The sequence below is a fragment of the Phacochoerus africanus genome, chromosome 3 (genome assembly GCF_016906955.1).
Source record: "Phacochoerus africanus isolate WHEZ1 chromosome 3, ROS_Pafr_v1, whole genome shotgun sequence".
NCBI classification, from domain to species: domain Eukaryota; kingdom Metazoa; phylum Chordata; class Mammalia; order Artiodactyla; family Suidae; genus Phacochoerus; species Phacochoerus africanus.
Window position 1 is genome coordinate 133,499,591 of NC_062546.1, and position 25,530 is coordinate 133,525,120.

The 25,530-nt window shown below is 38.4% G+C and overlaps 1 protein-coding gene across 7 annotated transcripts in view; it reads left to right on the top strand.

The window, feature by feature from the left end:
* The window catches only part of TANK (TRAF family member associated NFKB activator), a 95,675-nt gene extending 82,581 nt beyond the window's left edge, over positions 1-13,094 (top strand). For all 7 annotated transcript variants that reach the window (XM_047772731.1, XM_047772730.1, XM_047772735.1 and 4 more), the window contains exons 5-8: positions 1,720-1,793; positions 2,595-2,710; positions 8,311-8,876; positions 12,311-13,094. In XM_047772731.1, the coding sequence (XP_047628687.1) occupies positions 1,720-1,793; positions 2,595-2,710; positions 8,311-8,876; positions 12,311-12,487 (933 nt within the window). In that variant the 3' untranslated portion in view covers positions 12,488-13,094. The remainder of the gene's footprint in view (positions 1-1,719; positions 1,794-2,594; positions 2,711-8,310; positions 8,877-12,310) is intronic.
* The last annotated feature ends 12,436 nt before the right edge of the window (positions 13,095-25,530 follow it).

Genomic DNA, 25,530 nt, shown 5'->3' on the forward strand with positions numbered 1-25,530 from the left:
TGGCTACAGTTCCGATTCGACCCCTAGCCTGGGAACCTCCATATGCCGCGGGAGCGGCCCAAAGTAATAGCAAAAAGACCAAAAAAGAAAAAAAATAAGAAAGAAATATGCAGCAGCAAATGATCTTTATTTTAGCTCAAACCGACAACATAATACATAAAATAAAAAAACTGTTTTGGTTGCCAAGATTATATTCTACTAATGATAACACTATTTTAGAGATGTTAAGCAAACGCTAATGTTTAGAAAAAGCTGGAATAGTAGCAGTAAACTGAAAAAAAATGGAGAAGATAACTAATTTTAAGAGAAACAAACTAGAGCCTTGAATCCTGGTTTAGGGAAAACCTAAAGAACAAACAAGACTCCTAAGAAATTGAAAGAACCTTTTAAAAAAGCAAGATTTTTAGGGGTGATGTACTCAGATAAGAAACAGTGAATAAAATCATCCACTTTAAAAATAGCTGTATTGACCTTAATTGAATAAAATCTGAAAGTCACCTAAGTCAAACACTGGTTTGAATTTGAACTTAGATAAGACCTACACAGTTTTATGTAATAAAATTTATAATATAAATTATAATCTATGGTTAAATTATAATTACGATTATAATCTATGGTAGAATTATCATTTATGATTGAACAATATTAGAACTTCTTCAGATATTTGAATTTATCAATTTGTAGCTTTAAAAGCTACACAAAGTTTTCTAGGTATTATTGAAGTTCTTTTTGAAATCTAAACTGCACAGTAGATTATTCCATGTTCTTTCATGTTGACTGTCAGATAAATGTAATACCGGTTGAAGCCACAGGGTGGGAGTGAAAGGCAAGAACTTGTGTTAAAGCAGCTTAAATACATAATTGTACTATCTTTAAAATGCTTGTTAAATGCTAAGGAGCTGTAACTTGATTTTCTTTATTCCTCTGATTCAGCTGCATTTCTCAGCAAAGAATCTATAACAAAATACAAAGATCGATTTAAATATTTAACCAATAATGGAAAAGAAGTAAACAGAGGGATTTTTTTTTTTTCCCTGAAGTTTCTAATCATGGCAGATGCTTGTGATTAGAGTGGCAATTTGATCAATATATGTATTTGAGGAAATTTCTTGAATTATCAGTACTGCAAATAGTAATTGAAGAAGTCACCAGAAATACTCATGTCTTCATCTTATTTTTCTACCTTCATTTTCCTTTTTCCCTGAACGTTCTCCTTTAAAAAAAAAAAAATTAAAAAAGAGTTCCTTTTGTAGCTCAGTGGGTTAAGAACCCAACATGGTGTCTGTGAGGATATAGGTTCAATCCCTGGCCTCTCTCAGTGGTTTAAGGATCTGGAGTTGCTGCAAGCTGCAGCTTCAGTTCAGCCCCCAACCCAGGAAATTAACATGTGCCAGAGGTTCGTCATAAAATAATGTTAATTAATTAAAAAGTCCATTGTAGGAGTTTCCTGGTGGTCTAGTGGCTAAGGATTCAGCATTGTCACTGCTGTGGTCTGGGTTGGATCCCTGGCTAAGAAACTTCTATGTGCCATGGGCATGGCCAAAAAAAATGTGTGTGTGTGTGTATATATATATAGTACTTTATACGTGTGTGTGTATAAATATAAGCTAACTAAACCTATTTTTCAATGAAGCAGATAAATTTTCCATTGTGTTCTATTAGCCCTTTCTTATTTGATTTAGAAGCAGTTTAAAGTGGTAATCATTTTATATCTTTAAGGTAAGAAGACAAGAGATTTCCTCAAGAAAAGAAACTGTACCAGGGAGTCTTGGCATTCCTTTATTCCATGAAAGGTAGTAATGTACCCCTTTTTTTCTAACTCTACAAATATTGAAATATATTTTAATGTACATATTTTTAAATTTTAGCAATTGTAAGAGAAAAGCAGCCTTTTAAAACTAGAAGAGACCAACTCAAGTTTCCTCTCTGCTAAAATGACCTAAATAAATCATTCAATGAATAGCAGAGATGGGTCTAAAAACTGAATTCTCTGAAGTTCTCATATTTTAGTAGGACAAGTGTTATGGCCACATTTTTTTATATGGATGTATCTTAATGTTAACCTTGTCAAAGTGAGGAATATTTCATTTTCTTCCATCTAAGATATTTACAGAGGACAAAAAGTCAATACATTGAAATTTCTAATGTAAGAATGAGACATCCAGCATAAGTGTGATATATGAATAAGTAGATATGCTAGTCTGCACTACATTTATGTATTAGAACTTTAATTTGTCACTTACTTTGTGCCTGGCTCTCCAAATATTAAAGTTGTTTTAGGAAACATTTTCTAGGAATTATAAATGATTTTTTTTTAAACTTTAACCTTTCAGTAACTACATTGTGCTGCATTAAAAGGTGCTATGTAGTTCTTTTGTGGCACAGCAGGTTAAGGATCTGCCGTTGTCACTGCAGTGGCTTGGGTCACAGCTGTGGCACAAGTTCGATCCCTGGCTCAGGTATTTCCACACATGCTGCAGGCCTGGACAAAATAAATAAAAATTTAAAAAATAAAAAGTGCTATGTATATTTAATCATGATTTTTAAAATTTGAAGCTATGGCCTTACATTTTAAAATACTGATTTATTTTTAGGGGTTATGTAGAGAAGACTTTCTGGGATCTGAAAGAAGAATTTCATAGAATATGCATGCTAGCAAAAGCACAAAAAGACCATTTAAGCAAACTTAATGTAGCAGCCACTGCAGCTGGTAAGGTTTGATTTAATGTACAGTAATATTAATTTTATTGGTTGTAATTGATTTATTTTTTATTGTAAAAATATTTCTATTAAGTTCTGAGGATCTGTAACCTGTGCCTCTCACCACTTGTAACAGGTAAGTACTGTTTAAATTCTGTAATGTACTACATTATGTAATTACTGACCTTTTCCCTCTTTATTCTGTATGGCACTATATAGATTGAATTGAATGACATTATTACTAATCATCATAATGAGAAATCCCACTTGGAAAAATGACTATAGGATAGATCTCTCAAAGTCTTCAGTTGCTATTTGTGGTCTTATTAAACATTAATTGATTCATTGGTAAGCAACTCTGAAGCTGCACTACCATATATAACCTAAGTAAAATTATATTGGGTTTGTTTTAGCTTCTTCCTGCAAGTTAATTGGACACCATGGATAGATTCTTATAATTTGGTTTGAGAAATAAACATTTCACATTTCATGAGGCCAGTTCTGTTAGAGGCACAAAGTACAAATTTAGTATAAAATATAACTTAAGGAGTTCCCATCGTGGCTCAGCGGTTAACAAATCCAACTAGGAACCATGAGGTTGTGGGTTCGATCCCTGGCCTTGCTCAGTGGGTTAACGATCCAGCGTGGCCCTGAGCTGTGGTGTAGGTTGCAAACACGGCTCGGATCCCAAGTTGCTGTGGCTCTGGTGTAGGCCGGTGGCTACAGCTTCGATTCAACCCCTAGCCTGGGAACCTCCAGATGCCGTGAGAGTGGCCCAAGAAATGGCAAAAAGACAAAAAATAGAATAAAAAAAATAAAAATAAAAATAAAAAATATATATATATAGTTATATATATATATAACTTAAAAGGAATATCCGTTTTATAGATATGTTGCAGAGTGTTTTTTCAAAAGTCCCACCCTTCCCTAAAACCCCAGATTGGCTTCCTGATGTTTGCTCAGTAGTTTGATATGATAGCAAAATACTGGGGTTGAATCTGGCTACCAAGCACTTCCGTAAACAAAAGGAAGGTGAACTGATCATTTATAATGATAAATTCTCTTTTACCCTGTGATTTGAGATATTCTGCATACAATTCCCAAGAGATGTGATTTACAGTTTTCACTCCGAAAGATGTTGCAGTAGTACTGACTAACACTCCTTTAATTAAAGATCACTTTCTGTTTCTTAGAGCTCTTATAGCTTAGGCTATTTAAAAATCATCTTATAGTGTAAATTCACTTTTTGCTTACTACGACCATTTTATTTTCAGAAAAGGTACCAATGTGTGTTGGAGAAGCAGAGTAATCTTTGCAGACAAACATAATTTATTTCTTCCTCTTCCTTCCCTCTACTTCCCCCAAGAGAACGCTAATTTTTCTAACTTAATTTTTATCATTTTCATGAGAAATTGATCTTTTGTTCAGGCTAAAGACCCTAGATACTTAAGTAAAATAATTATTTCTATTTAAAATCTACTAGCTATAGAGACATAATACCTAGAATTCATAAACATGGTTTTTTGAACAGCATATTATCAAAACATTGTAATGGTGACATATTCATTGCTACACAGAGAACCTACCCCATTATCAATGGCTTAATACTTCGACCATTTTTAAATTGCACAGGTCTAAATCTGAGTATATATCTGTCAAGTAGAATACTGAGTGTTTAATTTCAATTTCTTCCCCACTAAAACTGCTTCCTAGCATTATTCTTATGTTTTGTATTTACTGTGTCACAAATAATAAATACAACATTATTCCATTATTCTTGAAATGTTTTAGGTCTTTTGCGCTACATATCCCATAAAGTTTTACTAGGTCTAAACCAACGAAAATATCAAATATTATGCTTCTAACAATGGTAGATCAAAGGGGAAGAAAGAAAAGAATTTTGGAAAAGGATGCCTACTTAGGTTTTTTAGAGGTGAACTTTACACTGAATACAGATATAAAGAAACTAGTTTTTTGTTTATGACCACACCACAGCATATGGAAGTTCTGGGCCAGGGATCGAATGTGGCAATGTCATATTCTTAACTCGTTGTGCCACAGCGGTAACGTCTGAAGGAACTGTTTTAAATGTGATTTGCACAATACAGCTGGAAAGAGTATATTTAACATTATTATCCCCTATGTTTTTTGTTAAAATTTTATTTTTTACTTGTAGGTAAATGGATATAATTCATGAGTTGCTGAGTTAGTAAAATTGTACATTTCCTTGTAATTTTTATTCTTTTCATTCACATATAGCCTTGAGAAAGGATAAAGAGAAAGTACATATTAAACAAATTTCGCTTCAAAAAAGGTACTGTTTGGTCCATAAAGCAGGGTCATATTTCAGTGGAGATCAAGAGGGAAGGATGTAGGATTAGAGGTTAAAACAACCATCATATCTTTTTCTTCTGTCAATACACAAGGTAATTAAGCTGAGAAGTAGTCTAAATAGTAACTCATTGCTTGAGGAGATTAATTCAGAAGATTATTTTAATGTACTAGAGGTATGCCATCTAGCTATTTGACAGAAAATATATGCTTTATTATACCTGTTTGGGTTTTCCATATTTTGTTCATAAGGGGGATCAAGCTACTACTGGAAAAGAAATTCAAAGCACATTTCTGTCATTTTAGAGACTCTTCTCTATAACATAGAAATCAGCATGTTCCATTTAGCATAACGGTTTAGAGCACAGGCTCTAGAGTTAGGCTGCCTGGGTTCCAATTGTAGATGTACCATTCATTCATTAGCTGTGCAGCCTTGGAATTAACCCCTCCATGTCTCAATTTTTTCACATGTAAAGTGAGGATAATATAGTGCCTACCAGGCGATGATTTTAAATATTAAATGATTATAAGTGTGTGGCACGTAGAAGTGCTATTAATGTTAATGGTTGTTATTAGCAGCAGCAGCAGATTCTTAGCATTCACCCTCTTCTCCTATTGAGAACATTTTGATAAGTGTTTCCTCCTCGGGTGTTAGAGAATTTGGTTACCTCAACAGTCGGTTTTCCTGATTTATTTGCAATTAGTAATTGTAATCTACAAAGAAACTACTGTTTCCTAGAATATCCTGCCACCCTTAAACCTACTACCAGGAAAAACAACTATTTGAGAGTTAATGGACTTTAAGAACCTCAGAGGACAAAGAAAGCCTGCTAGACAGTTGAGTTTGGTTTCAATTACTGTACCACTCCTAGTCACAGACAGATGAGCTAATAAATATAGATGACTGTACTAGGCTCTGTGGGAAAAAGAATGCATAGTCATTCATAATGCATTTATTGAGGACATACTGTGTGCAGGCACTGAGAAGAACACTGGAGATAAGTGGGAAACAAAATATAGTTTAGGACCTCAAGAAATCTACTCTTAATGGGAGGAAACTATGTTCGCAAATGCAATGCTGAATGCTTAGTCCTTAGGGCACCCAAGAGTCCTGCCTAAACCAGTCTTGGGAAGCCAGAGAAAGCATCCAGAGAAATTAATATCTAAGCCAAGAAGTGAAGGACAGATGAGAGAGAGTCAGGCAAAGAGTAATGGAAGGGAATGTTTGCAATGCTGAATGCTTAGTCCTTAGGGCACCCAAGAGTCCTGCCTAAACCAGTCTTGGGAAGTCAGAGAAAGCATTCGGAGAAATTAATATCTAAGCCAAGAAGTGAAGGACAGATGAGAGTCAGGCAAAGAGTAATGGAAGGGAATGGTTTGGGCAGTCTGCATAGCATGTGCAAAGGCCCCCAGGTAAGAAAGCATGGTTATTTGGACAGCTGTACCAAATCCATTATAGCTGCAGTAAGGAGTAGAACAGGTATGGTGAAAGAGGAGAGCATGGAGAGATGATCAAGGGCCAAGCATGAACAGTTTTACATGAGTTTTAGGGCTAAAGGTCTTGGAGAGCCATGAAAAGGTTTTATTAGGAAAGTAACATTTATTAACAATTTATACTTTAGAAAAACTAAGGCAGGGTCGGGGGAAAGCAGTGGTTGAAAACCACTCTATTGTCTAATAGAGTGGATATGAAAGAAATTTAGTGGCAAGGAAGCAGTTCAAAGGCTGCTGTAATAATCCAATAAGAGAAGATGGTATGTACTAAAGAGAGGCAGTAGATATATAACAGGGTGAACCAAAAAAGCTGTTTGCATTGTACTATAATCATGTCCAAACAGAAAACATCTTGTATTGGAATGTTCTATGACAAAAGAGAGAAAGGTGTCATGAGATTGCAAAGCCCAGAGGAAGGGAAAAGAACTGACATTTGTTAAGTGCCTACTAACCTGGACAGACACTGTGTGTGGTGCTCTGTATACCTTGTCTGCTTAAATCAGCATCATTGGTTAATGTACAGCTTCACCAATGATGACCTTTTTAAAGTGCTAATTTTCAAAAAAATGTTTACCATTTGTCAGTTTAATGACAAAATATACACATTACCAACCAGCAACCTCACTGCCTTCTTGAAGTAACAATGTGGAGCATAATTTAGCTTTTTCTAATGTCTTGGTATCATCATTGACCATTGTTTGCCTTGAAAAAAGTAGCCCTTATTTGCCCTACACGAAACTAGTGTTTTCCAAGTTCTTATATCTGCTTTCTTGTTTTTCTTGTCTTCTTCATGCTTTCAGCTCTTACTGATATCTCTGTTTTCAACAACTCATATCCTTTTACCTTGTTGTTTGTTGCTTCTAATCAGCTCTGAACTAGGAAGGCATCACCAAGCTTGTTAGATTAAAATGAGAATAAGAGCAAAAAATCATCTGTAGGCCTTGTGGTTCTTAAGTCTGACTCCTCAAAAACACTGTTTACTTAATTTCTCTATGTCCTAGAGAGCTGAATTTGTTGGATAAGTAGCTTCTAGATTAATGAGCAGTGGAGGTCCTGGTATCTACCTGTTATCAACAAAGCCTTTTTTTTTAATGAGAAAAATCCTATATTCACATATGGTTTTCTGAACATCTTAAAATCTTATTCTGCCTCCACAGTCTTCTCTCTCCCAACACCCACCACCACACTCCTTCACATAGATTATTGAGAGTAGACAATGGCTAAGCTGATTGGCGATCTGCTTTGTCACACAAAGATATTTATTTGGAGTAAATGACCTAATTCATATAGATTCTTAACCTGTGTGTGTGTGTGTGTGTGTGTGTGTGTGTGTGTATGCCTATATGTTATCTGCATATATATATATATGCCTGGTAAAGATTTTTCCTTTTTAATAACTTCCTTGTCTAAGCAAGCTCACGGTGCAGTTTCCATTACTGACAAAATGTTTAAAAGTATACACTACAAGTAAATGTTTTTTAAGTGTAGAGCAGTGTAACTGTGAACAAGACATAAAGCTTATAGCACAAGACCTAAGAAAAGACAAAGTAGTTAAACTGTGACTAATAAGCTGTGTTCCAATTCACCAATTCACCCGATGCAGAAACTGCTAATGTTTCCGTGTAAGATGGTAGCGAATGCAAAGAATTCCGGTTGTCTTCAATTGCTATAAAAACCAATAGAAAAAAATAATACTCATCTATCCAAAGCTAATTAATTGAACATTCAGACTTTTAAGAATGATTGAAATGCAACTGTTTTCCTTTTGTGTCTTTTTCCCTGCAGAGACACAGTGCTCTGTGCCTGTACAGTGTACGGATAAAACAGATAAACAAGAAGTGCTGTTTAAGCCTCAGGCTAAAGATGATATAAATAGAGTTGCACCGTGCGTCACATCTGTCACACCAAGAGGATTGGGCCAAGATGAGGAAGATACCTCTTTTGAATCACTTTCTAAATTCAATGTCAAGTTTCCACCTACAGACAGTGACTCTGCTTTCTTACACAGCACTCCAGAAAGACCCACTGTCCTTGGTCCTGCCACATCTGAGGCTGTATGCCAGGATAAATTTAATATGGAGCCCAGAGACAACCCGGGAAACTTTGTTAAAACAGAAATTCAGGGGATTGACTCCATAGCTTCAGCTATGCAAAACCTTAAAACAACTGACAAAACAAAACCCTCAAATCATGTAAATACTTGTATCAGGACAGCTCCGGATAGAGCTTTGTGTTTGTCACCTGGAGACCATAATGCATTATATGTAAATACATTCCCACTTCAGGACCGGTCTGATGCACCTTTTCCTTCACTCAATTCCCCAGGAGAAGCTATCCGAGGACCAGAGCAGGTAACTGTTTTGCATTAACAAATATATTATGTGTGAACACACATTTTGCCATGCATGCACTGATACGCATCTCTTTCAGGTTATCATACATCTTTTTTAAATTAATGACTAGCCAAAGTTAAGCTTTCAGTTAAAAAAAAAAAAAAAGACCCAAGTCCTATAATAAATGACATGAAATTATAAAAGCTATATAGTGAAGTTCTATTATAAAATACTTGAAAATTTATGGCACATTTAAAAATACATATAAACCTTAACTATATCTAGTGTCCTTTATTCAAAGCTTTGTACTCAGCATTAGTGTTATAATAGAATTCTTTATTAAATTTCATTCTGTGAAGGAGATGGTTTTATCAAAATTTTGTGTATGTCATATTTATCTTTAGAAGAATGCATGTACATAATCACATTGTATACGTCTCTTTCTCAAAATAAGTGAACTGTCTTTCAAATATTGCTTCTATTCTTAGCTTTACAGTACATAGATCTGTAGGGTTTGATTTTTGGTTTTGTTTTCTAATCTGGTGCTGTACATAGCCTAATATATTTTTAAAATATTCTCTACATATGTATGATTTTAATCAAAAACTTGAGTATTTCTAAAGCTTGCAGACTACTTACAGCTCCCCCCAACCCCCACCCCAATCCATCCCTACCCTCCCGTTTACTCAGGTTCTATTACAGAGCGATTCTTTAGGTTTGAAAAAAAAGGGGTTTTTAATGCCTGAAGGCAAATGAAAAATATATAATTGCTACAATAAACATAAGCTTGTAAAAAACACAGATTGGTACAGGTGTCTGTCTAATATAACTTGAAAACATTCATTTGATTTCTCTTTTGAGAATTTATTAAATTTGAGATACTTAATTTACAAAAAAAAAACTACCAACTTGATTAATATGCTTTGGCTTTATAAGTACTTTTATAGATTATAGATTTTTAAATCATTACACAAAGAAGGCAATAGTCAAGCTGTGGTGTATTTTAGCAGTGAAGAAAAGTAGGCATCTCTGACAATAAGCTTTAATCGTGAACTCACTTATTTCTACACTGTACCTTGTTTCACATCATAATCACAGTTATAGTTACTAATTAATGAAACAAATTAAACAATTTCATTTATTGCAAGTAGAATTCCTGTGGAGCTGTGAACTACATCAGTTCTAATGCTTGTTACTTTTACTTTTTTATCCATTATATCTCTTGCTTGTTCTTTTACTGGTCTGTGCATTCATGTTTCAGTAGATGGCACCCTGCATTGTGCATTTGCTTTCTATGCTACAGCAAGGGAAACAGCTGGTATGTGATTACAACTTAATGGAAAAGTATTCAGCTTAAAAAATGCAGGAGAATTGGTGTTGAGCTGTCACAAGACACGGGGCATAAGGTTAGATAATTGATATTTTGGCAGGAAAGGCAAAGAAATTCGTTTGCTTTGAAGGCCATGTTACAGTTTAGGATTGAAAGAATATTTCTTAAATGGATTTTTGTTGTTTTATTTGTTTTAATAAAGCTACTATGAGAAACACAAAATTCTTGGGTTTTTGATAATAAAAGGACATGAAATTTTGATTGTATGTTTCAAATTTTTACTTTTATATCAGTCATTACTAGTTAACATCATTTTTATACATTCAGCTAGCATAGTCAAGTCTAAAGTATATCTGTTTACCTTTAGTCTATGTGATTTTCTTTTCTTCCTACTTTTGCTGAGTCAGTGATTGGGATCCCAACTGAATTCTATGAAAAGATCAAATCTGACCGAATAGCTCCTAATAGAGAAAGATAAGTATGGACTTTGAAGATAAATTGGCAGTAGAAGATTGCCTTTCAAATTTAGAAGTTAAATTGCTTCTGAATCTATTTGTTACGATTTTATAGATCTTAAAGTATCTTTAATGGAGTAATTTTTTATTTATATCCATATCAATTTCCCATGAGAATGGTGCAGATTAATAAATTGTACGTTTTAAACAAAACTGCCAACACTAAAATTTAAATCTCGTTAACTCTGTTATATGCTCACAGTTAATACTGCTTTTCTTTTATCATGGAAGAAAGCTTTTTCTAAAGAAAATTATTTTACCCCAAATTTCGAGTATGTATTTTAAATATTACTGTTATTTGTAATAAAATGCCACTTCTCACAAAAAGAAATGAGTCAGTGTTATTATAAGCCCTCTGTACTGATATTTGAATGTATCTTGGTGCTTAGACAGACTTTGTATATTTACACCAACTGTACACAGCTGTCCAGTAAAATGTTTATAAGAAGACAGTGATGTCGTGAAACCCAAATGCTTCAATTAGTAATATACTGTTTATGTAATGATTGGTTAACTAGGATGAAAGAGATTGGTTAAGGGAATGAAAACTAATGCTGTAACAGGAGTTGGATTAGAGCCGTTACTTTAAAAACATATTAGTAATAAGAACTCAAAGGGGTCTCTAAGTTGGCTTTTTGAGGCGATTTTCTTCAAAGTGTCAGAATTTAGCTATGTCAAGATAAAAATGCAAATTTCAAAAATTTGGTTTACAACATTTCAGGAAAACGAGATACTCCATTCAACATTTATTGAGCACCTATTCTTGAACTAAATGTTTTATTCTTACCATTCTAGATGTTTTGGGTTTTTTTTAAATAATAATTGTATATGCTGCTTATAATAATGGAGGTAGTTCTGTTGAATTATGCTTTTCCGTAATTCTTTAATTGGACAACTATTGACAGACCTCACTTTATTTAGCCACAAGAAAGGGTTAAAAAGGCCAAACTATGCACTGTAACAGAAGCATACATAAGAAGTCGAAAGAATGCATCGGATGTTGGATTTTGTTGAATGATGTTAGATTTTGTTTAAAAAACAACTGATCAATAGCATTTGTTTCATCCTTTAAAGAAAATGCATTTTCAAAAATTAGAACATTTTTATATGAGTTCTTCATTGTGTATTTGCTTAAAGTAAAATTTAAATTGCTGTTGATCCAAATGCATGTGCACACACATCATGTCTAGTGTGCTCCATATTAATAAATTTCTTATAACCTAAGGTTTTCAATGTAAGATAGAAAAGATAGAATTTAATTTTGTAAAAGTCTCGACTACTGACTGTTGCTCCAAAATTATTGCCATTGTAATAACAGGTATTAAAACATGGTAGTATCAAAGCTGGAAGATTTTTTAATGTGTGAAGATAAAGTGCATGAATGTGTATTTTAAGTGATTCTTAGTCTAAGTTAAGTTATGCCCTTTATGAAAAAGAATTGAGTCATGTCCTCATGCTAATCCTATGGAAAGGTAATTTGCTTTCATATCAGGGAATTTCATATTATATGCACATAACCCATTCAAAATATTTGAATTTGAAATTCAGTGCAAGTTGATTTTAAATACAAATAACAGAAGATGTTTTTGTTTATTTGTTTCCTGCAGCCCGTTTGGAAGCCCTTTCCTAATCAAGACAGTGACTTATCGGTACTAAGTGGCACAGGCTCAGAACTGCATATACCTCGAGTATGTGAATTCTGTCAAGCAGTTTTCCCACCATCCATTACATCCAGGGGGGATTTCCTCCGGCATCTTAATTCACACTTTATTGTGGAGACTTAAGACGCATTGGAAAACAGACATATCAAGTTCTGTGTGGTAATTTGGGGTCTGTAATACTATATACTTGATTGCAAACTTAGCTCAAGATCATTTATTGAAAAATTCAGTGTCACAGTATTTGGCTTTTTTCATAAACTTATAGTGTAACTTTCTTATCACCTTTTAAAAGATCATTCTGTACAAAAACTGTAGTTCATTGTCTTCATGTTTACAGTGTTTATTACCATAATTCCAAATTATATGTGACTTACAGAATTGCATAATAATTTATGTCTTTTTCAAATATCTAAGCTCATTGCTTGGATTTCTGGCTAGATCTATTGAATTTGGTGATGTCAAATGTTTATGGGTTTTCATTTTAAAATTTAGATTATTTATGCTATAGGTGTCCTTTTTGAATAAACCCATGATTGCAGGGAAGATAAACATCTGAGTAAATATCAAACCCAAGACATTTGTTGCTCAGTGATAAAAGCACCAGTAGGATTATTTAAACACTTGAGTGCCTGGTTTTTTTTAATAATAGACATTGTTTTAATTTTTACTATTTGTATAGCTACATGATGAAATTAGTTAAATATTAAAAAAGTTACTTATGTTGTGATCATTAATGTGTTCTTTGTTCTTGGATAAAATAAATCACATTTTGGGGAAATTTATAAAATTCATGTGTTCTTTAACCTGATGGACAGATGATACCAGATCTGGTGACATTTTAGTACAACTGGTAGGTCACTCTGAATTTTAAAATTATTTTTCAAACTACGCTTGCTAAAGAAAAGTGTGTCTTTAAAGGGAGCAAATCTAAAACCCTTTAAGGACTATCCATTTTATTAATTTATATTAAAATGTTCACATTCTTGTTGAGAAATTGTTAATTCCTTGTTTGCATCATGATTGATGACCAGTGGGAGACATTTAAGAGAGAGGATACAGAATTCAGAAGGCTGCAGAATTTTGTTAAAATCAGACTTGCCTTTCATTTTTCTTCCCTGTGATTCTTTTAGGTTTCTCTTCCCCTCACCCCACTCCCAATTTTTAAAAATGTTTTGAGGCATAGCTTCTATTTTATGAAGTACACATTGATTTGCAACTCTCAAATCAGAAATTTAAGCCCTCTTCGGAGCAAGTGTTTTAGAAACCCAGAGGGTTTCAGATGGGGAATTGGAGCAAGGAGGCCCCTGTGCCACAGTGAAAAGTCTTAACTTGTGTAAGAATGAGACTAGTGCCTCGACTTCTCAGGGTGCCAAGCACATCACATTGACATCTTCCTCACCAAGGTGACATAGCGATTATTAGGCATTCACTGTGAAGGGTTCTGAGGCATGCACATCTTTCTTTCACTGCCACTGGGGCTGAATCGAAATGCCTAGACAATTACCAAGTCGTTTCCCTTCCCCCCAGCGCCCTCCCACTCAGCCTCCCCTCTCACTTATTTCACACACACACATACAGACACACACACAAACGCAAAATTAAAAATAAAAACTTCCCAGCATGTACCAGCCAGAATATACCACTGCACCTATCTCATGAAAGGGTATTCTTTTTCCTTCCTTTTTTCTAGGTGAGGAAGAGTTCCTCTCACACAGTTGACGTCTACTAGCCTGCTGACAGCCGAAGGAAATTATGGCCCAGAAAGTGACTCAAATTGAAGTGTATCACTGAGCCCTTTTCTCCAGTCCACCCTTTCCCCACCTCCACCACTTTAAGCAAGCAGGGAACTCTTGTTTTCTTTTGGCTTCCAGTGCTACCCCAAGCTCCAACTTCCAAGGGCCAGAGGCCCTCTCGAGCCACAGGAGGGCAGCCCGGAGAACAGGCTCGGGCCCATACTCCAGAGGTGGCGCTGGCTGCAGCCCGAAGGGGGAAGGGGGGGTGGGGGGAACCCGCCAGGTCTCCCCTCTGCCTCTGAATCCCGAGTCGTGTAGGGGCTGCATCTTGGCATCTGCTACGCGTGGCCGGGTAAGAACAGCTCCCAGGTAAAAAAGCTTCACACTCGAAACGCTGAGTCTGAAAAAACCACCCCCGCCGAGGCGAGGCAGTTGTGAGCGGGATGCCTGAGAAGTGGGAGGTGAATGTCCTCGGGAGGGCCCCCCCGGTGCAGCTTTCCCCGGAGGCTGAGGCTGCTGCCAGCGGGGACATCTGCTTTCTTACACTCCAGCCTGGCTCACCCCGCCCCCTCAGCCCCGGGTTGCGTGGTTATTTTACCAACACGGGGGGAGGGAGAGCTCGAGGAGGTAGAAAAGGGGTGGATGGAAGCTCGGGAGATGTTCTTCCCACTCCCCCACGTCCCCTCCTTTTTTCTTCACATCTTTTAACCTTCAAGGTAAAGACTTTATAAATATGAAACGGTGAGCGTGTCCGCTGGCTCCCAGGCCCGCCTTCTGCTCGCCGGGCTCTCGGGTGCGGGGCCTTGCCCTCCTCTCCAGCCTCCCCCGAGGCGGCCCGGGTTTCGGCGGTGCCGCCAGGCGCAGGGGCCGGCCGGGTGCGCCCAGCCTGTGGCGCCTGCTCTCCCGGGCTGCTGCCTCGACAGCTGCTTGTAGCTACAGTAATTAGACTGTCAGTGCTTGTTAGAGGAGAGAGGGGAAAACACGCTTCTGACAGCAGATTCCGAGACTCCCCAGTTTGTTAATTTCTAAGAGATCTTTAAAGCATTAATTGAGGCCTCCCCAACTCTCCCCTCCCGTCCCTCTCCCCTACTCCTCCCTTCCCCAAAATATCTTTAGGGGAAGAGAATTCTCTCCGCGTGGAAGCAGTGTTTCCCGCAAAACTGCAAGCCCGCCCCCAGCTCACGCACACGCACACGATTTTACATATACATCTATATGCACACATGTATAGGCGGAAGGTTAACTCGGCAGAGGCCTCGTCCTAAGAGGGACCGGGATTGCATTTAAAATAATAATAATAATAATAAATAAATAAGTAAACTAGGAAGGAAAGGGGGGAGGGAAGCAGAAGTCGGGAAGAAAAGAGAAAAGCAGCAGGCTGATTACGAGGTGTCAAAACTGCCAGGAGCAAGAAGGTGATAGCAATCAGGGGTGAGAAGAGTGCGGCATTCGTGCGGGGCAACTAATTATCCGTCTCATTTGAGAAGAGCAGCATTTGAGGCAGCAGCGTTCGCCTGCTGAACGGTGACAGATTGGCGCGGAGGAGAGGGGAGGTGTTAAAACAATGGAGCCGGGCGCGCGAGCGCTGCTGCATGCTAATCAGCCCTCCCTCCGCCTGCCTGCCGCGCTCCCTCCTTCCTCCCGGCCTCCCTCCTCCGCGCTCCCCCTCCCGCCTGCGGCGCTCCCTCCTTTCCAGCGGGCCTGCGGCCGCCACCACCGGCTTCCTGCTCCCTCGCTTTCCCGCGCGTCCTTCCCGCCTCTGGCACTGGAGCCCGGGCCGGCCTCAGCGGCCGGCGAGCCCCAGCGCTGTCCTCCGCGGACGTCCTCGCTACCCGGGCCGCACGCGAGCGACCGGGCAGCGCTGCCCTGAGAGGCGTTCGGACTGTGGGCCCGCGCCCCGGGCGCCTCTTGGGAGTGGGTTTTGGAGAAGAGGCCGGGGAACCTATATTCTCGCGCCCACCGCTTTCCGCTGGCGAATTGAACGTGGTGGGCAGCGAATGGGAAGCCAAGCGAAGTCAGGAAGGGCGAGGGGCAGCCAGGGGTGGGGAAAGAGTCGGGGCAGGAAGGCGGAGAAGGTCCGCAGGCCGATGGCAGATGCCCCCCCACCCGACGCTGACGCCGCCCGTAGCAGCCGAGCGACCCCCCAGCAGTGTCTCCCTGGTAGAGCCCCGCAAAATCCAGCTAGATCCCCTCCCCAGCCGGGTTGGAACTAGACGTGCACGATTTCTTAAGCACCCGGAGGAAGACAAAGGGCCTGAGCGTTAGTTGTGCGTCTAAGGCTTGACCTCCGACCCCAAGACTAGAGTAATAGGCTTCCAGACCCCTAGAGGTACCCCTCTCAGCTGTCGCGGGGGAGAGAAAGCCTTTAAGGAACCCGCCACCCTCCCTCTGCCCTCCGCTGCGGTGACCTGAGGCCGGAGGGGCCGGGACCTTTCAGGCAGCACAGTTTCCCCACCTGGCTGCTCCGCTCCACGCTCTGGCCTCGGAGAAGTTGGTCAAAGCCGCAGGGCCGTGGCTGCCCTTGGACAAAGAATCCACCAGAACCTGAGTCTCTGCTGCATGGGGTCTCCTTACACCTGTTGAGGCAGGCCCGGGACCTGAGTTTCTTCCTACTTACTGAATTTAAAAGCTGATTGTTGAGCTTAAAGCGTTTGCTTAAAATACGCTAATAATGTTCCTACGTTTTTACTATTACCTATTTACATAAACTACCCTCAGAGATTAAAAACATTGAAGCATTGACATTCTTATGGCTTAAGTAGGTTAAGTGAAACACGGGTACGGAGAAATGGTCGGAATTTGGGCTGAATGAGAATGCAGTTCCTTCTAACTTGTTCCCTGTTATTTAGCTAACCAGGTGTCCAAATTAACGTAATAAAACTTCCTTCCCCCAAGCCATACTTGGAAAGAGAAAGCAGCTGAAAGATAATCCAGGCAGTATAATTTTTGTTCTGCTGACCTTTATCGTTGGACAACTTCACACACACAATTGTTTGTTTTAAAAAGAAATCAATATAAAAATGTGAAAGTTGGATAAAGCTGTCATATATACGCAAGGCTTTCACTTATATTACTCTATCCTTCTCTATTTGTAATGTTTCATAATAAAAGTACAACACATAAAATGACCTGGGTAAGTTTTGGTATTTTCTATCTTCATCCCTGATCGAGTCATATGAAAAATTGCACAAACACACAGAGTGAATTTTTTTTCCTTTTAGAATATGCCCAGGCATACCAATACAATAGCTGGATGCAAAATTGTAAGGATCTACTGAAATAATACAGAATGTTTAGAAGTTTTAAAACTGAGAATTCTTAAAAGAGTTGTATATAAAGAATTGTGTGCAAATAAATGTTAATGATTTTTGGTTTCCACTCTTTGGAAAACCACTAAGAAGACCTCTCTGCCCTTAGAGAATCACAGAATTTTTAGAGCTAGAGTACTATCTGGCATTTGGAAAATTCCCTGGCATCTGATTCTGTTAAAGTAGCAATCTATGGAACAGGAAAAAAAAATTATATTTATTAATGTAAACTTGGAGATTCAGATGCTCCATCAGCTTCAAAATTAATGCAATTTATTAACTATTCATCAGCCTTTTTTTTATCAGCCAATTCTATAGAAGCAATGTGTTTCTGATGAGATAAACATATAGAGTTCAAGTAAATGTAGTTCAATTCCTTGTGTTATGTATTTCTAATATACAATCAAATTCTTTACTTCCAACAACTTGGTTATTAGGGATTTGGTGTAATTTCTTCTCAGCCTACAGACTTCACAAATTTGCCTGATTGTTTTAATGGTGTATTTGCAGATAAGTTTTTATTTGCACATAAGGACAAAAAGGTGAAGTGAAATTTGGTCCCAATGGAAACCTGTTAGGTTCCCTGAACATATGGCTCATTGGGCTGTTACTTCCTTTTTGAGATCATTTTCCAAGATTTTTTAATATATACATCAATTTGACACCAGTTATAAAGAAAATATATTGGCTTTGAAGATGTCTCCACCTGGGGCATATCTCTCAATAACAAACCATCTAGTCAGGCGTACCTCTGAATATACAGGTGTCCAGTCTCAAGAACAGGGCATAATTTGAAACTAGTCGGAACTGACAGTTGATTTTACACTGTCTTTGAAATTAGATAGTTCTTTGGATTCTTAGAATGCCACAGTGATTTGATTAGTACAATTTAGGGGTGACTGCTTAAAACTCTTTTTATGGAAGTTTGTGCATTTGGAACCCACAGTATGACAATGATTTCTCTTAGTAAATACAAGTGATGTAAGTCTCATTTATTGAAAGTGTGTGGTGCCAGCTTAAGACTTAAGGGGAAAATCACAGCACTTTGAAAAAGATGTAAATGTTCCATTGGTAAAAAAGGGAGGAAAACCGTGCTAAAACATGTGCCTCTTTCCATTATGCTTAATTTACTATTCAAGACAAGTTTTTCCTAATAAGCTCTATTGTTTCTTTCTGTTTTGTAAAATTTAATATGTGTGAGACAAAAACCAGATTCAGAATGTGAATGAAGTCTGTTTAGCAAAAGCCTGTTGGAGCTTACAGTTCAAGGAAGGCCTCAAAATAAAAGACACATCACCTCATGACACTGACAGGATGTACGGAAGCAAGTCTCTTAGGTGGTTTCTGGAACCAGTTACAATTAGATTGCTAACTTCCTCCAGCCTCAGAGTGAATTCATACACTTAGAGTGTAGCAAACACTAGAATATTCAGAATGATGATGCTATGTATATTTACTAAATAACTCTAGCTTTTGCTTTACTGCTGTTCTCTTCTTTCTGAGGTCTCAATGCCCACATAGCACTGAAGTACAAGTTCTCAAACATGTTAAGCCCTTGCCCTGTCTGTGCAGGGTTGCTTGTCTTTAACTCACTCACACTTCTCTAGAGTATTTGCACCTGATCATGGAAGCCCTTCATGTTGAACTGGTCTCCCTTATTCGAATATCCCCTTGGGATCTGGACCACCTGAATAACCTGGAATGTGCCCATGCTTTCTTTGTTTAGGGCTATATCATGAATAAATTTTAAAATAAACTGCTTACATATAGCCTTTGGAAGCAAGGTACAAAAGATGAGATATTGCTTTTTAATTCAAGGAATAATTGTTTTAGAAATAACAAAATCTTATTAAAGATTGCCTAATCCAACTTTCTGTGTGGAGGGAAAAAAAAAATCTACAACTCTGGTGGCACAGAGGGCTTGGGTCACTGCTATGGGGAGGGACTGATCCCTTGCCTGAGAACTTCCACATGCCATGGATGAAGCCAAAAAAAAAAAAAAGCTAGAGCCCAACTCAAACTCTCCTGCCTTTTAATCCATTATTTTTTCCATAATAATCCCTCCCCTCAAAAAAGATATCCTTTTTCACTAGACTTGTACTTGACCTCCAAGGACACTTAAATCGCCTTGTATGCAGAATATTTTGTACACATGAGACTATTACGCTAAACTGCAGAGACGGTAGGGAGGATGATATTACCTGACCAAGGGATGGGGTGTACTAGTAGGGGATTATTATTTTTTCACCATCCTAACACAGGGCCCCAGAACTTGTCTGTTTGGAGGAAGAAGCATCTTAACGCACTGTGTTGAGGTTTTTCATGCCTGCTCCAATGAGCAAACAGCAAGTGTTGTAATGTATTTTGTAGCAAGAGACAACAAACTGAGGTAGGAGAGAAGGTAAAAAGAATTTATACCTCTAAAGCGCAGAGTGACTCTCACCAACACCCAAACCACAATGCTAACTGTTCAACAGTCCAGATTCTAAATCAAAGGTTATACTTTGTATGGGAAAGAAAAAAAAAAAAGTAAATCAGTATAAACAGGAAGTGAGCCTATGTATTTTCTAAAACTATCAATTTGGAACTAAAACATTCTCTAAACCAAACATTTCATTTGGTTCAAGAGCTGGCCTTTTCCTGTCCGCATAGGCCTAAGGCTCCTGAGGAGGTCTCAGCTTTATACGGTCTTCTCCAGAGTGTTGGTGAATCAACTCTGAAAGCAGCTCTCATTAGACAAATAATTTCTCCATTTGCAGTTGTTAAATAGCACTAATTGCCAGTAAGAAAGGGGCATCTTGTGTGGTTGTATTCATACAACTTCAAGCAATTGGCTTAAAAGGAAGGCAAGCTCACTAGGAATCCAAAGTATCAGTAAGGGTGATAAAGCTTCCTTGAAAAAGCTCTCTCTAACCAGGACTGAGAAAGAAATGCAACCAGCAGGCTTCCTCCGACAAGCAGCTTTGTGACACACTCACACACACACACACACACACACACACACACACACATTTCAATATCCTGAGCTTTTACTACTGGCATTTTGAAAGTCTTTCCCTTCAGCATCTACAAGGCAAGGCCTTGGTGAGATCTGTTTGTAGGTTAGATCACTTGATAAATTTCAAAGCAGATTTTGTTCTACCCTTCCACCTTCAAAGTTATCCAGTCCCATATTACTTCTTTCAAAATAAAATTAATACCAAGGAGTAAAGTGGCTCTATAGTAAAAGTTAGAAAAAATATATGATCCAAATATGGGAGAACCATTCTAAGTGACACTCTACTTCCAGACATGCTATGGTACTCTCCATTGGCCTGGAAAGGAACCAGCCTCAGGAAAGGATCACCAGGCCATTGTCAAAAATCAACAAGAGTCAACAAACTGACACCTCCTCCAAAATATAAGGACTTTTCCAAGTGTTTCCATCATTTCTTCCCCCTCCACCCTGCAATGTGCTTGGGAAAGTGTCCTGTAGGGCTAACACATTTCCTTTCCAAGGCAAAAAAATCCCATTAAAAATGTCCTGAATATTCTGATTCATATACAGCAGAGAATGAGCCTACTTCCAGTACAGTTTACTTCGATAAAGTATTTTTTTAGTTAGAATAGCCAGGTTTAGCAAATAAAATTACACTGTCCAGTTAAATGGGAATTTTAGATAAACATTTTTTTTTTCTTTTACTGTAAGTATGCCCTATGCAGTTTTTGGCACCCTTGTTTTTAATATCTTGTTGACTAAAAAGATGTGAAGTCAAGTTTTACTTAATAGGTTTTCCCCTAGTTTTTTGCTTTTTGTGGATTGGATTGGAAGGAGAGCCAGAAAATTAGGTGAAGGGCAAATAGCCCTTTTTGTGCCTGGAATTGTCTTTCTTCCTTTCCCGTTCCGCAGGAACTTCTCAGTGCCTCTTAAATATTTCTCAGCCTTCGCTGTACACACTACTCTCCTGGATTTTGATCACACAGTGTTTTGTTTTGTGTTGTGTTGAAACGTGGTTGATCTCATCTCCTCCAGGATAACGTGAGCTTGTCAAAGAGGGAGCTTACCACCTGGCTTCCTTCCTTCCATGGGTCCATGGTGTCTTAGGAGCCTCTCCTTCCATGCGACCAGGTGGGCGAGGAGTTGCGGTAGAAACTCTCCCCTCCCACCGCCGCCCCAGGTGCCCGGGAAACTGAGTCCCAGGCCTCGGGCTCTTGGAGGCATCAGGAAGGGAAGGGAGAGGAGCCCGGAGCTGCCAGCCCCGCCCTGTCGGAGGTGAGGGCCCGGGCAGGCCCTTCTCGAGGCCGGCCTGGAGGCCTTCTCCAGCCGCCCGGGGCCTGCCCGTCCTCCAGCCGCCCTGCCTGAGCCAGCAGGGCCGGGAGCAGGGGCGCCTGTGCTCGGGGCCCCTCCGGCCGGCGGGCGGCTCGGGCACCGACGGTTCTGGGTGCCCGGGGTCGCGGAAGCCAGAACCTGGGCCCCGGGGCGGGAGGCACCCAGGCCTTTTTCCGGCCGGCCGGCGGCTCGGCGCCTCGCTTCAGCCGGGCGATTCTTCCCCTCATTTGTTGCATTGTTTGCATTAATATGAATATCTTGTTCTGTTTGTTTTGTCTCCTGGGAGCCAATAAAGCTGTGAGTTTTTTCTTTACACCAAATGCAGCTCTACGGGCGATCAATCAATGGGTAGTCTTCGGATAATCTGTGAGAGTGAGAAATCTAATAAAGCTAGCGACTAAAAAAGGAAAACAAAATCTATTTTTCTCTTAGGTTCACTACGTCAGGATGTGTGTGTTCCACTTCTGCTGCTTGAGGTGGGTTTAACTTTTTTTTTTTTTTGGTTTTGTTTGTTTGTTTGCTTTAAACAAATGGATTTAAATGTCAAGATGGATGGGGAAAAAAAAGTCAAGATGGGAGGGGAAGAGATTTGAGAGGAGAGTGAGAAGAAGAGGGATGTTTAGGGGCCTCTTAAATTTTCTGATGATTGGGCTGTTCTCAGAAGAGGAAGAGAAGGTACTTTGTAACATCCCAGGAAGTGGGAGAGAGGACACTAATAAGATGCACTTTGGCAAAGAGGTCTTTCCTCAGTTTTCCAAGCAGAGAGGGCCACGTAAATTAATAAAGAAGTTAACTAAGTAATGATAATAAATCAAGTCATTTTAGTGTCCCCTGACCCCAGCTCTCTGGTTTCCTCCTGCTAGATACTAAACTCCCCAAATGAATTTTTGGAAGGTCCCTCAGCTACCCTGAGCAATGCAAGGAGGATGAGAAAGATCTGCCTCGGCTGCTGCAACCTCCTCACAGCACAATGCAACCTAAATCATTTATAAACAGATCAAAATAACAATCTGAATTATCTAACATTCACAGCTGAACTGAAGAGCCCAAGATTAAGTGATGAATTGTTAAATTGCAGTAGCATTGTTTTGGATTGCTAATTAAAAAAAATAAGCAAACCCCATGACTCTAGATATGACAACTGAAAATACCCACAAATTATTTAATAAATGAAGCGTCTAACAACTTTAACACTTCCTGGTCGCCTTGTTAATAAATGTAATTTGAGGTAGATTTTAAAAATCTTCAATCTAAACAGTGAATTCATTACGCTCCATTCAGATCTCTGGATGCCTATGGACTTCTTGGAATTAGGTGTTAAATAGACAAAAGTGAACCAAACTGCCTTTAAAAGCACAGCATGACCATGTAATTCTTTTTCCAGTTTGTGGTAAAAAATGATGAAACTTCTTTCCAAGTAGCTATCACCCAGATTTAGTGTGAAAAGTAGTGTAATTGTAATTCACGCCATCAGGGTCTATCGCTGATAGACGATCAGCTGTTCTGTAGTGGGGAGAGGCTTTCTTTTCAAATAGGAAAGCTGCCAAGTGCTCTGCGATACCTCCAGCAAGCTTATCGGATTGAGTTCAGAGCCAAAACAGCAGCTGCACACATATGCAAATTGGCAATTAATAGTATAACATTCTGCAAAAAAAAAAGTTTAAAAAAATTTTAAAGAAAATAGAAAGAAGCTACCTGAACATTAACCTTAACTGTAACTGGGACTTCTAGGATGAATGACTAAGGATTAATTACCCTCTGGAGAGGACTTGCTCTTTATTACCTTCTCTTCTGCAGATCAAGTCTTTGTTGTATGGCTGAGTTTTGTCTGTTTTATGGGACACAACAATGGACTCTAAAGGAAGAAGTTTAAAAATAACTCAACAACCCTTACATTTTGATTCCAGAAAAGGGTGGAAATTAAGCCCTTTCCACTGATCATTCTTTCTCTACACAGAGATCACAAAGCAAGAGCCTTAGCATCCTCCTGAAAAAGACATTTTGTTCTGGGTGTCATCATCTCCTTCCACTACAGCTTGCAGTAGGAACACGCTTCAAGTCCTGGGGGTGCTGCCTGTCTCTGTCTTGATTTCTGTCTGTCTCTTCCTCCAATTGACAGGAATGCCGTTTGTATGCTTCACGCAGCAGTTTGCAGAAATCCAGCAAGATTTATGGTTTATGTTGCCCAGCCTGTATAAACACAACACTCTCAAATTTTTAAAGAGAAAAAAGTCATCTGAATTTGTTAAATTTCTTAACACCCTGGTTCCCCCACCTCACCCCAATTCTCACACACAAGTACATTCACTGTTTTCCCTGATGGAGTCATAAAATAGTTGTGGCTGGGATTAGGTTGACAACCTAAACCCCAAGAAGGGCCTGGCATTTTCACAGCAGGCTTTTCCCAGTGCTTTGAGTCTTCCTCTCTCTCTAGCACGGGGGTGGGGTGATTAGCAAATGTTTCAGATAATCTGTGAATTCTTAATAGTCATATGTCCATGGTTGAAGATCTGCCTATTTCTGGGATGTGGCAGGTTTCAGAAACACTGGTATTGGGGGTTTTACAAATATTTCTAAGTTCTGGGACTTTGAAATTTGGGTCGGGATCCTGATTCCTTTCACTGTGTAAAGGTGAAGTTGGTTTTATTTTGCTTTATTTTTTTCCTGAGTGAGAGTCTATCAGTCCTGTCTGCAACATGTACCAGAAATGCAGAATTTCAACTGTTATTTCTGCCTTTTTCTCCGTTTTTCACCTACACTTCTGTCATTAGTACTTTCATTTTTATTGCAAATCAAGTGTGCCTTTCTTTAAAAACATTCTTTTCTTACACTCTAGGAACACATAATCTGAGACAAGTTTTGGATTATTAACATTCCAGTTGAAAGGATACTGTACATTTTCATTGCCAATATGGACTTTGAAGTCTGAATACCAAATTTTTAATAGGAACTTCATTCATGTAGAATTTAAATGTTTGTTTGTATTTCATGGAAAAAAAAGATTTTGGATAACGTCAATTAACCAATCCCATTTGGGTATGGAAAATTTTTAGCCCTTAATAAAAAGCACAAAATTCCTTTCCTCAAAATAACCAGCTCTGGGTTGGTAGAGTGCATTTTTCTAAATATTTATGATTAACAGAACTTTTCTGGTATGATTCCAATAAAGACAGTTGATGTTCTGAAGACTATAAGGTATAGGAGAAAATTTGTGAAGTCTAAATTTTATTCATAAGTACTATTTTTCTTGACTTGTGATCCAATTTGACCATTGTTAGACTTTTCTGTTTTCTTATAACTAAAAGAAAATTGGTTTAAAATGATATATAGCAAGTCAATTGAAAAGTTGCTTTTGAATAAAACAGAACAATGGGAATGCCAACTTTCTTTCCTTCTCTATAACTTCATTAACATGGTTGTGTAGACATTTGCATGTAAAATGTAGTTAACAAAAATTACACAGAAGTAATTTTAGTCCTTTAGTGCCTACCTCTATGGTAAAATCAGACCATTTGGCATAGTTTGAAGTCTTCCAAGAAGCCTGGTTTCCACCTGGAAAATAAATTACTAAATTTGAATGTGTTACTTATACTATGATGAGTTGTCTATCTGTTACATTTTATTTTAGTGCATATACTAGAAATTGTACTTAAGAGTTTTCTAAAATTGTCATCTGTCAAGGTAGAGAATTATAATATAATTATACCCAGAAAAAGTGTTCTGACTTTAGATTATTTTGGTACTGTTACAAATATGATGTATCTTTAAAAATTCAGAATGTTTCTCATAAATTCATGTTTCATTGTAAAATTTTGA